This window comes from Pseudophryne corroboree, chromosome 9 (genome assembly GCF_028390025.1).
Source record: "Pseudophryne corroboree isolate aPseCor3 chromosome 9, aPseCor3.hap2, whole genome shotgun sequence".
In the NCBI taxonomy this organism is placed as follows: domain Eukaryota; kingdom Metazoa; phylum Chordata; class Amphibia; order Anura; family Myobatrachidae; genus Pseudophryne; species Pseudophryne corroboree.
In genome coordinates this window covers 393551458-393564356 of record NC_086452.1, presented here as the reverse complement: position 1 = coordinate 393564356, position 12899 = coordinate 393551458, and the positions used below count along the sequence as shown (strand labels likewise).

The 12899-nt window shown below is 46.3% G+C and overlaps 1 protein-coding gene across 1 annotated transcript in view; it reads right to left on the bottom strand.

Annotated features, from left to right (window-relative positions):
* The window catches only part of CCDC66 (coiled-coil domain containing 66), a 134577-nt gene that overhangs the window by 103847 nt on the left and 17831 nt on the right, over positions 1-12899 (bottom strand). Inside the window, exons 3-4 of the mRNA XM_063941546.1 lie at positions 9935-10066; positions 9362-9597 (exon numbers count right to left, since the gene is read on the bottom strand). Coding sequence (XP_063797616.1) covers positions 9362-9597; positions 9935-10066 — 368 coding nt within the window. The remainder of the gene's footprint in view (positions 1-9361; positions 9598-9934; positions 10067-12899) is intronic.

Below are 12899 nucleotides of genomic sequence, written 5' to 3'. Positions count from 1 at the left end.
TTGACCTGGCACAATACCTCCGAAGCTTCTTGTTGAGGCGCGACGCCATCATGACGCCATCATGTCTATTTGAGGTAGTCCCCAACGACTTGTTATCTCTGCAAAAACTTCTTGATGAAGTCCCCACTCTCCTGGATGGAGATCGTGTCTGCTGAGGAAGTCTGCTTCCCAGTTGTCCACTCCCGGAATGAAGACTGCTGCTAAAACGCTTATGTGATTTTCCGCCCAGCGAAGAATCCTGGTGGCTTCAGCCATTGCCACTCTGCTCCTTGTCCCGCCTTGGCGGTTTACATGAGCCACGGCTGTGATGTTGTCTGATTGAATCAGAACCGGTAGGTCGCGAAGAAGATTCTCTGCTTGATGTAGACCGTTGTATATGGCCCTCAATTCCAGTACGTAGATGTGTAGACAAGTCTCCTGGCTTGACCATATCCCCTGAAAGTTTCTTCCTTGTGTGACTGCTCCCCATCCTCGGAGGCACGCGTCCGTGGTCACCAGAACCCAGTCTTGAATGCCGAACCTGCGACCCTCTAGAAGGTGAGCACTCTGCAGCCACCACAGGAGAGACACCCTGGCCCTGGGGGACAGGCTTATTTTCTGATGAATTTGAAGATGGGACCCGGACCACTTGTCCAGAAGGTCCCACTGAAACGTCCTCGCATGAAACCTGCCGAAGGGGATGGCCTCGTAGGTCGCCACCATTTTCCCCAGTACTGACACTCTTTTCGGTTTTAACAGGTCTCTGACCAAGTTCTGGAGTTCCTGGGCTTTTTCCATTGGGAAAAAAACCCTCTTTTGTTCCGTGTCCAGAATCATGCCTAAGAAAGATAGCCGAGTCGTTGGAACCAACTGTGACTTTGGTAGATTTAGAATCCAGCCATGTTGCTGCAGCACTCTCAGGGAGAGCGACACTCTTTTCAGAAATTGATCTCTCAATCTCGCTTTTATCAGGAGATCGTCCAAGTACGGGATAATTGTGACTCCCTGCCGGCGCAGGAGCACCATCATTTCCACCATTACCTTGGTGAAAATCCTTGGTGCCGTGGAAAGCCCAAACGGCAACGTCTGAAACTGGTAATGACAGTCCTGTACAGTGAATCTCAGGTATGCCTGATGAGGGGGATATATGGGGACATGAAGGAATGCATCCTTTATGTCTAGTGACACCATAAAATCCCCACCTTCCAAGCTGGAGATAACCGCCCTGAGCGATTCCATCTTGAATTTGAACCTTTTTAGGGATTTTAAATTTAGAATGAGTCTGACCGAGCCATCCGGTTTCATGACCACAAATAGGGTTGAATAGTACCCCTTCCCCTATTGACCTAGGGGAACCTCGACAACCACTTGTTGTTGACACAGTTTTTGAATTGCAACTAAAACTATCCCCCTTTCTGGGGACGAAGCTGGTAAGGCCGATTTGAAAAATCGGCGAGGAGGCACGTCTTCGAATTCCAGCTTGTAACCCTGGGATACAATTTCCATTGCCCAAGGATCCACGTCTGACTGAACCCAGACGTGGCTGAAGAGACGAAGACGTACCCCCACCGGCGCGGACTCCCTCAGTTGAGCCCCAGCGTCATGCGGTGGATTTAGTAGAAGCCGGGGAGGACTTCTGCTCCTGGGAACTAGCCGTAGCAGGCAGTTTTTTCCCTCTACCCTTACCTCTGGCGAGGAAGGAAGAGCCCCGACCTCTTCAGGACTTATGCGACCAAAAGGACTGCATCTGATATTGCAGCGTTTTCTTTTGCTGTGGAGAAACATAAGGTAAAAAGGTAGCTTTACCGGCGGTAGCTGTGGAAACCAGGTCTGCGAGACCTTCCCCAAATAAATCCTCACCTTTGTAAGGTAAAACTTCCATATGTTTCTTTGAGTCGGCATCACCCGTCCATTGGCGTTGGCCCTCGAACCTAGCAGACCAACGTCTCTCTGAGCGTCTCTCATATATAAGACTGCGTCTTTTATGTGACCTAAGGTCAATAAAATGGTATCCCTATCTAGGGTATCAATGTCAGCTGACAAGGTATCAGTCCAAGCTGCTACAGCGCTTCAAACCCAAGCCAACGCTATTGCCGGTCTGAGCAAGGCCCCAGTATGTGTATAAATTGATTTTAAGGTAGTTTCCTGTCTGCGATCCAAAGGATCCTTGAGGGCTGCCGTGTCTGGAGACGGTAGCGCCACCTTTTTGGACAAGCGCGTTAACGCCTTGTCCACCTTGGTTGAGGATTCCCACCGTAACCTGTCCTGCGCAGGGAAAGGATACGCCATAAAAATTCTTTAGGGAATCTGCAGTTTCTTGTCTGGAGTTTCCCAAGCCTTTTCAAATAACTCGTTCAGCTCATGAGATGGGGGAAAGGTTACCTCAGGTTTCTTTTCTTTAAACATGTGTACCCTCTTGTCAGGGACAGAGGGGTCATCCGTGATATGCAAAACATCTTTTATTGCAATAATCATATAATGAATACTTTTGGCCACCCTTGGGTGTAACCTCGCATCATCGTAGTCGACACTGGAGTCAGAATCCGTGTCGGTATCAGTGTCTGCTATTTGGGATAGTGGACGTTTTTGAGACCCTGATGGGCCCTGTGACACCGTCAAAGCCATTGATTGACTCCCTGTATTATCCCTGGACTCTGTTTTGTCTAATCTCTTATGTAATAAAGTCACATTTGCATTTAAAACATTCCACATGTCCAATCAGGTGTCGGCGTTGCCAACGGAGAGACCACAATCATCTGCTCCACCTCTTTAGATGAGCCTTCCGCTTCAGACATGCCGACACACGCGTACCGACACCCCCACACACTCAGCGATATATCTATATGGAGTCAGTTCCCCAATAAGGCCCCTTGGAGAGACAGAGAAAGAGTATGCCAGCACACACCCAGCGCCAACTGACACTGGAAATAAACTTCCCAGATAAACAGCGCTTTTTATATAACAATATATCTATACACTCACTGCGCCAATTAAAAGTGCCCCCCCCCCTCTATTTTGCCCTCTGTCACAGTGTTCAGCAGGGGAGAGTCCGGGGAGCCAGCTTCTCTGCAGTGTGCTGTGGAGAAAATGGCGCTGGTTAGTGCTGGAATATCAAGCTCCGCCCCCTCAGCGGCGGGCTTCGGTCACGCTCAAAATTACAATACTGGCGGGGGATTATAATATATACTGCCTCCGCAGCCTATATACATGGTAGCCAGTCCCTAGAGGTTTTATATTGCTGCCCAGGGCGCACCCCCTGCGCCCTGCACCCATCAGTGCCCGCTGTGTGTGTTGTGTGTGGGAGCAATGGCGCGCAGCGTTACCTCAGAGAAGATCTGAAGTATTCTGCCGCCTGTGAAGTCTTCTTTCTTCTTATACTCACCCGGCTTCTATCTTCCGGCTCTGTGAGGACGGCGGCGCGGCTCCGTGACGAACGGCGAGGGTGAGACCTGCGTTCCGACCATCTGGAGCTAATGGTGTCCAGTAGCCTAAGAAGCAGAGCCTATCATTTAAGTAGGTCTGCTTTTCTCCCCTCAGTCCTACGATGCAGGGAGCCTGTTGCCAGCAGTGCTCCCTGAAAATAAAAAACCTAACAAAATTATTTTTCAGAGAAACTCAGGAGAGCTCCCCTGTAATGCACCCAGTCTCCTCTGGGCACAGGATCTAACTGAGGTCTGGAGGAGGGGCATAGAGGGAGGAGCCAGTGCACACCCATCTAAAGTTCTTTGTAGTGCCCAGGTCTCCTGCGGAGCCCGTCTATACCCCATGGTCCTTACGGAGTCCCCAGCATCCTCTAGGACGTAAGAGAAAAATAAAAATAAAAAATGGGAAACGACATGACAATGCCCCTAAATCTGACACTCTTCTAGCTGACGCCATGGCCAGTAGAAAGAAAATTTTAGCTGTCAACCATTTAAGATCCACTTTATTAAGTGGTTCAAATGGGGCAACTTGAAGGGCCTTTAGGACTATATTTAAATCCAAATGCACTGTAGGAGGAACAAATGGAGGTTGAATGTGCAGCATTCCCTGGAAAAAAGTATGCACATCCTGTAAGTTGTCAATTTTTCTTTTGGAACCATACAGTCAATGCTGACACTTGCACTCTCAAGGAAGCCACTTTCAAACCTTTCCTGCCTGAAGGAATGCTAAAACCCTGGAAACCCTGAAAGAACTAGGGTCCATTTTCCGTTCACTGCACCAATGAATATAGGTTTGCCATATTCGGTGATTAATGCGAGCTGAGGAAGGCTTCCTTGCTCTGAGCATTGTTTGAATTACCTGTTGTAAGAATCCTCTTGACTTGAGGATGTCTGTGATAACAAGGACCCTGCATCAATAGATCTGGATGTTGAGGGAGCAGGAGTGGAGCATCGACATTCTCTGCAGATCTGTGTACCAATGCCTTCTGGGCCAAGCTGGAGCTATTAGAATCACAGCACCCTTTCCTTGCTTTATCTTTCTCACCACCCTGGGTAATAGGGTGATTGGAGGAAACACGTAAGCCAGATGAAAGTCCCATCTCACCGACAGGGCATCCACAAAGATCGCTCTGGGATCCTTTGTTCTTGACCCGTATGGGAGAACTTTGCTGTTCTGACGGGACACCATGAGATCTCTGGCAACCCCCACTCGTCGACTAAAGTCTGGAAGACCTCCGGGTGTAGAGCCCATTCGCTTGCCTGAATTGCGTGTCGACTGAGAAAATACGCTTCCCAGTTTAGGACTCAGAAACGAACACTGCAGACAAGGCTGGATGATGAAGTTCTGCCCACTTTAGTATGTGACTTACCTCCTTCATCACTTTTCGGCTGCGAGTTCCTCCCTGATGGTTGAGGTATGCTACTGTTGTCGCATTGTCCGAGTGGATCTGAACTGGTTTTCCCAGAAGAATGTCCTTTGCCTGAATCAGTGCCATGTATATGGCCCGAAGTGCCAATATATTTATTGGCAGACAACCTTCTTCCTGGGTCCATTGCCCCTGAAAACACAACCTTCCTGACACTACTCCCCAGCCCTGGAGACTGGCATCTGTTGTCAGAATATCCCAATCTGATATCCAAAAGCGTCTCCCCTTGTCCTGATGGGATGTCTGTAGCCACCAGGCTAATGACCTTCTTACTTCTATCGTAAGAACCATAGTCTGCGTTTTTATCGTCTGATGCAACACATTCCATTTGGCAAGAATAAGATGCTGCAGAGGCCTGGAGTGGAACTGTGCATACTGCACCATGTTGAATGTTGACACCATGAATCCCATCACACGCATTGCTGTGTGAATGGATACCTTTTGACTGTATAGCAAGTCCTGAATCCTTGACTGAACCTTGGATATCTTTTTCAGAGGTAAAATTACTCTCTGAAGAAATTAATCCAGTACAGCCCCCAAGTGAGTCATCCGCTGTGCTGGAACCAAAGACGATTTTGCCCAATTTATGAGACATCCATGCATTTGCAGACACGTTATTGTCTGTTGCAGATGACATAGGAGCAATTCCTACGACTGTGCCAGGATTAAAAGATAGTCGAGGTATGAAAAAATTCTTATCCCCTGCTGGTGGAGACAAGCTACCATTACCACCATAATCTTGGTAAATAATCTGGGGGCTGTGGCTAACCGAAAAGTAGGGCCTGGAACTGAAAATGCTGTTGGAGGATAGCGAACCTGAGATAACACTGATGGGACAGTGCTATAGGAACATGTAGGTAAGCATCCTGTATATCCAGGGATACCATATAATCCCCTGGCTCCATGGCCAAAATGATGGAACGTAAAGTCTCCATATGAAACCAAGGTACCCAAATGTATTTGTTCAGCACTTTGAGATTGAGACTGGGCCAGAATGACACATTTGGTTTCTGAACTAGAAACAGGTTGGAGTACAAACCCTGTCCTTGTTGTGCAGGAGGAACTGTAATGACTACTCCTGACTAAAGCAATTTCTGAACTGCCTCTTGCAAAGCCCTGGCCTTCGTCTCTACCCAAGACGGGCTGGTACAAAAAAAGCTTTGAGGAGGGTGCTCCTTGAAGGCAAAAGCATAACCTAGGAATACCGCTTCCTGCACCCAGGCAACTGTTGTAGACTGCTGCCAGATCTGTGTAAACTGAAGAAGTCGATCCCCCAGGTGGAGGCCCGCACCATCAGGCTGATGGCTTATTATATGTTTTACCAACTGGTCCTATAGTAGCCCAATGCTTTTTAGTCTTACCAGACTTGTTGTATTGGGACTGCCTGACATCACTTTTTCCTTTAGCTTTTCCTTGAGACCGGAATGGCCGAAAAGCTGTAACTTTAGGTTTGAAATTGTATGTGGAAGGAATTTTTACCTTCTTGGAGTCTGCTTCTGACTCCAGAAGATGTCAATTTTTTACCAAAAAGATTATCTCCAGAAAAAGACAAAGATTCCAAAACCTTCATAGATTCTGAATCAGCTTTCCACATACGTAGCCAAACTGCTCTGCGAGCAGCTATTGCTGAAGCTGATGCCCTGGAGGCAATAGTACCCATATCCAATGCTGCTTCTTCCAAAAACATTGCATCCTGTTTTATATGTGCTATATGGGATTTTTGTTCTCTAGATGCTATTGAAACCCCCCCTCAATGCATCAGCCCAGGCAGCTACTGCCTTTGCTATCCAAGCTGAAGCCATGGCTGGCCTTATGACTGCGCCAGACAGGGAAACAATGTTTTCTAAAAAAAACATCCACTCTCCTATCCGTGACATCATTTAATTATGTTGAAGGCAAAAGAAATGTAGTTTATCGCACTAATCGAATCACATGCGTATCTACTTTAAGAGCCATCTCCCTTTTTAAACAATCCCCAGCTGGAAGAGGATAATTGGAATTCCATTTCTTATGGGCCCTACAGACTCGGCGATGTGCCGCCGAGCTGCCCTACCGCCGATACGGCAGACGGGCGACCCGGCGGTGATGGGGGGGGGGGGGGGGGCAGTGACGAGGGGAGTGAAGTTTCTTCACTCCCCCCCGTCACCCGGCTCCGTAGACGTGCAGGCACATATGGACGATCTCGTCCATATTGGCCTGCATGCACAGCCAACAGGGCACCAACGATGAACGAGTGCGGGGCCGCGCATCGTTCATCGCTGGTGCCTCCACACTGACCGATATGAATGTTATCTCGTTCATTAATGAACGAGAGCGTTCATATCTTGCAGTGTAATCGCCCAGTGTGTAGGGCGCATTAGAAATGCTAAACTTATTAGGTGTAGCCCAAGCCTTTTCCATGATTTCAGTCAGCTGATCTGACCCCAGAAACTCAGTCTTAACTGTTTTGGGATGTTTAAACAAAGGTGCCTTGGTTTTAAACACAGGCTCTGCTGAATCCTCTAAGGATAGAATGGCCTTCATTGCTTTAACTCAGCTATATCCACTGAGCTGAGACCTTCCTCCTCCTCTTCGTATGCCGAAGTAGAATGTATTGAGCTTTCATACTCCGATGAATCCTCATCTGAAACATGTGTAGCCTGTAAGAATGAATATTAACTTACCACTGGCTTATCAGCCTGTTTCTTTTGAGATGCTGCTGCTGGATGTGATAAACCGCAGGTGGGAAGCTGCATGTAAGGGTTAATAGTATAACCTATCTCTGGTTCAGGAGTTGGAGGAATTATCCGTTCAGCTATACTGGATAATTTCTGTGCAAACATAGCCCAAGATGGATCAACCAGCACCTGAATCTGCCTTGTATTTTCAAGAGACACTGGTGAAAGCTAAAACAATTTGCACACAAACCATCCTGAACCAGATCCTGAGAGGTTAACACAGCTTTGCAAGACAAATATGATATGAGTGTTGGTGCTGCTGTGAGTGTATCTTCCTCGCCTTTGCCGCTCTTAGACATGATAAATAATCAACACTTCCTCAGTGTACTACACAATTTGTGACTGTAATCACTTTAAGCTTTTTAAAGTGACATACAATCCGACCCTACCCATGCACCTGCACTGAGGATCGGAATAGAAAATAATGGACAGAGTTATAGTGAAGTCAGCAATCGCACTAGCAGTCAGTCACGTTATACATTAGTACAGGCATGTCCAAACTGCGGCCCTCCAGCTGTTGTGAAACTACATATACCAGCATGCCCTGACACAGTTTTGCTTTCAGAGAATGCTAAAGCTGTGTCAGGGCATGCTGGGATGTGTAGTTTCTCAACAGCTGGAGGGCCGCAGTTTGGACATGCCTGCATTAGTATAATAAGCAATATAAGCACATCATCAACTACATTTCAAGTATGTAGGAGAACATATTACTGAATTATGTTTAAAACAGATCTACCGTATTCAGACGCATAGTGAAAGAAACAACAGTAATAGTATACAGACTCATACGCACTTATCTTACTATTCGTACTCAAAAGGTAGATAGAGACATAATGCTGTATTACCTGTACTCAGTAGAGTGGGATACAGGAAAACTCACCTCGCTTCCAGGACCAATCAATCCGTTTGCAAACGCTGAGTGGCTCCAGGCGCTAGTGTATACTGCCGCTCCATGAACCTATAGTGAAAACAGACGCTCCGTGAACATAGAGGAACCAGTCACACAGCCGCCTATGCTGCGACTGGGTCCCCTTCGTGTACAGCGTCTGAGACGGAAGCGAGAAAACAGTTCATGGCGGGAGGCTCGGAGGAAAATGGTCATGAACCGGGTGGAGGGTCAACCAGGAGAGCGTCTATCTCCGCACTGCTGACAACAACAGCCTCATACTATTCCTGGAGCCTCTGATCCCTGAGGCCTAGCGCTGGTGCACCCGAGGTGGCAGCCGCATCAGCGACTGTTTGGTAGTCTCTTCCTAAAACAGTGCGGCTGTGTCTGTATCCCCCTTCGAAGCAGAACCAATGTCTTACCTTCTCCCCGTGCTCCGGCCACAGCCTGATAACGTCTGCTGGACCTGCTAGTATATCCGACACAGACGCCTGCCGAAACAGCACTGTACTCGGGGGTAAGCGTTGTCGCGACCCGCCGGAGAGTTGTTGGAGCGACTCTTTCTAAGGTACGTATAAGACGCTTTTTAGAAAAATCACTCAAGAAAAAATAGTAAGACTATAAAAATAAAATAAGAAAGCTTAGGGCTGCTGAAAACCAGCAGCACTCTGACCATGGTCCGGCTCCTGCCGCACCAAACGAAAAACTGATTTGCCTGAGCCAGGAGGTGGGGATATATGGACGGGCCCGTTGCATGCTGGGAGGCCCAAGAGCTTTGACCGAATGCTGCAAATCCGCTGTCGCTTCATCATATCCCAATGTTATCCTGTGGATAACCTGTGGACCCTGCCAGAGAAATATGTTAGATATATTTAACTAAGAAAGAAAATGTAAAAAAGCATCCTCACGTATGAACATGACGAAAATTACCCTGATTTCTGACTTTGAAAATGTTCTTCCTCAGTGGATTTCAGCGTTTCTGATCGTTCTTTATGGAAATTACTGGGAGCTGGAGACGTCTCTTGCTCCATGGCTGCTGGGTCTGCGGTTGAGACAGTATTTTCATACTGCTGAAACTTTGCTGTTTGCTGATACACAGGAATTTGATAATCTGTTTGTTTCTTAAATGAATCGAAATGCATTGCCCAATGATCCTGTTCAACAGTCTGCAGGAAAAAAAAAGATGAAAAGAAGAAAAAAAAAAAGATGAAAACATAACTATCACCACCACCAGAGTCAACAAATTTTAGTCTCCATATGGTAAAAAGCTGTATTTTTAATTAATTATGGTAATTCTTTATACATACTTCTAAACTTTGGGTTTTCCACTCCAATAGAACAGTTTAAGAAATACAGGTACTCACAAGTCTATCAGCATAATTAAATAGAATAATGTCACTTATGGGAAAATACAATTGGCCACAGTTAATATAACTCAAAAACGGTTGTTCTCTTAATATACAAAGCAATATGCTGCCTAATGTACGATACAACCAGACCTACCGCCTGGAACTTCTGCTTCTCTTGCAGTTTGCGTTGGGTAGCCTCCTCTCTTTGCTTGTTCAGCTCCTCTAGCCACTTCTTTTGTTGCTGTCGTTTGATTGCACTAAATGGATGGTCTAGTGGCGCAGCTTCCTGACATTCCCAAGGAAATAAATTCAAAATAAGGGTCCAAAAATGGGAGGTCTTATACAAATTTCAGATTACAATAGTAAATATCCATTTAACAAAAATGAGGACTTCAAATTTACTACTCACCTGTAATGGACCATTAATCAAGGAAATAATATATACACACAAATAAAAAAAAAAATATATATATATATATATATCTCTATCTCTCTCTCCCTCTCTAGTGTTACGGGTGTCCGGGTGCTCTTCACGCCGTCGCATGGGGCTACGCCCCCTTAACCCTTGCAGGCCTATGGGGCGTGCAAAGGTTAAGGAGGCGCAATGAATCACCTAGCAGGCGCTGTAGTTGGGGGAGTGGTGGGTGCGGGGGAGACGCGGATGGGGAATGGTGTCCGGGGCAGCCGTGTGGGGGAGGGGCGGATGCGGTGGTGCCGCAGGCGGCTGAGGGCCGGGTGCAGAGGTGCCGCGGGTGGGGGTAGAAGTCCAGAGCCACCGCAGGTGGGGTGGGTCTGGGGGTGCTGTGAGCGGGGATGGCGCGGATGGGGGAGGGGCGGGGAGTCTGGAGGTGCTGTGGTTGGGGGGAGTGGCGGGTGCGGGGGAGACACGGATGGGGGAGGGTGTCCGGAGGCGCTGCGGGTGGGGGTGGGATGGGGGAGGAGCAGGTGCGCCGCGGGTGGGGGAGGGGTTCCGAAGGAGCTGCGGGTGGGAAAGGGTCAGGTGTGGGGGTGCTACGAATGGGGTAGGGGTCCAGAGGCGCGGGGTGGGGATGCCGCGGATGGGGGAGTGGCAGGTGCGTAGGAGACACGGATGGGGAGGGTGTCCGGAGGTGCAGCGGGTGGGGGAGGGATACGGGTGCCGCGGATAGGGGAGGAGATCCGTAGGAGCTGCGGGTGGGAAAGGGGCAGGTGTGGGGGTGCTGCGGCTGGGGTACAGGTCCAGAGGCGCGGGGGTTGAAGCAGAGGGGGGGGCGCGGGGCGACGGTAAACGGGCAGGGGAGGGGGTGCCATTGGGGGCACGGGTGGGAGAGGGGCAGGTCCGATTTTGACACGGGGGGTGCCGCGGGTGAAGGAGTGGCAGGTACGGGGGTGCTGCAGGTAGGCCAGGGGAGGGTGCGCCAGCTCTCTGTAGGCAGGTGAGTAGGTGCAAAGGGTGCTCTGTCCTGGGGCCCTTCCCTGCATGTACTCAGCAGGGGGAGAGGGGGTCTTCAAGTTACACTGTGGTCAGGTTATTTACATTGGCCAGATCTATGACACATAGTATGGTATTATGTGTATAATATATATATATATATATATATATATATATATATATATATATATATATATATATATATATATATAGTTGTATGGAGAGCGCTCACAACAGGTAGTAGTGTCTCTAACTTTTTTCTCTTTAGGACAGTCCTTCAATTTGGGATTTGATCACGAGAAGATGGATAATTTAGCAAAATACCCTCTCACCAGATTCACCCAGATAACAGCATCACTCGTTAATTAAAACTTCCATGAAATTTATTATTAATAAAATCTTTTCTTCTTTTTAAAATGAATGACTCTTACATCAATATTAACATTCGTGGGATAAGGTGTTAATGGCACTGCTGTCTACCCCAGCCGGGGAGGAGCTCCTATGACAGCCCCTCCAACCCACAAAGGTTAACTCATCCAACGCGTTTCGTCTAACAGACTTCCTCAGGGGTGTCTTTAACAAAATACAATAAAAGTACATAATAAATAACCAACTAGTTAACATATATCACCAATTAGATAGATACATAAAAGAATCAAAAAATTCAAATCAGTACATAAAATATTACAAAAATTAATTTCAAAGTGACCTAGTTACGGATACTGGTGAAGGCTAAGCAATTTTGAACAATTTATAATATGGACAGATATAGAACTTCAGAATAACATCATAGATCAAAAATAATTAGCTCATAATTAGCACGTAGGTAGTCAATCATCCTTATTCACATAAAACATTATGCATATGGAGCAGAGTTAATTCCTAGTCAGAGGTCTAACAGACTTAATTTGTTAACAATGATTAATTATAACGTCCATATCGAATCAAAATCATAACTTACTTTTATATGTAAGAGCGATGTCTTAATTGTGAAAATAAATGGGACAAACCCATTTAGCTCTGTGGACACAGGATTAGTATTTATTAGCCCCAATTATAAAATATTATATTGGTTTTCAATTAGTCTTAATCCAATACTTACTATCCCAGTATTAAAATCCTATAATTAGTATGAACCAGTGTAGAATAATTCCAGATCTCTTGTAGCTAACGTAGAGAACCGTTCGGACTTGGACAAACTTGAACGATACTAAATATTATCTTCCAATGAATAAACCTTATTACTTTAAATAATAAGCTCTAAGGGCTCATTCAGAGTGAGGACTGTGCAGAGGACACAAGCTCCAGTATTGCAGCTAATAGCAAGTAACCACAGCACTTATGCATCTATAGGAACTGTTATTAGATGGTGTTTTTACCATATAAAATAGATTACAAATAGGTAATAGTCACTAGCACTAATGCACTTATAATAAAATACTAATATTTTATAGACTTGGATGGAAATTGATTAAATATTTAAAGTAATAAGGTTTATTCATTGGAAGATAATATTTAGTATCGTTCAAGTTCGTCTCACTAATAGGTATATTAATATTATGTTTATACCAAATTAGAATTATTCTGTACGTTAGTTACAAGTTTGTCTCACTAATAGGTATATATTATTTTTAGAAAAATAAAGGCTGTTCACACCAAGTCCGAACGATTCTCTACGTTAGCTACAAGAGATCTGGAATTAATTCTA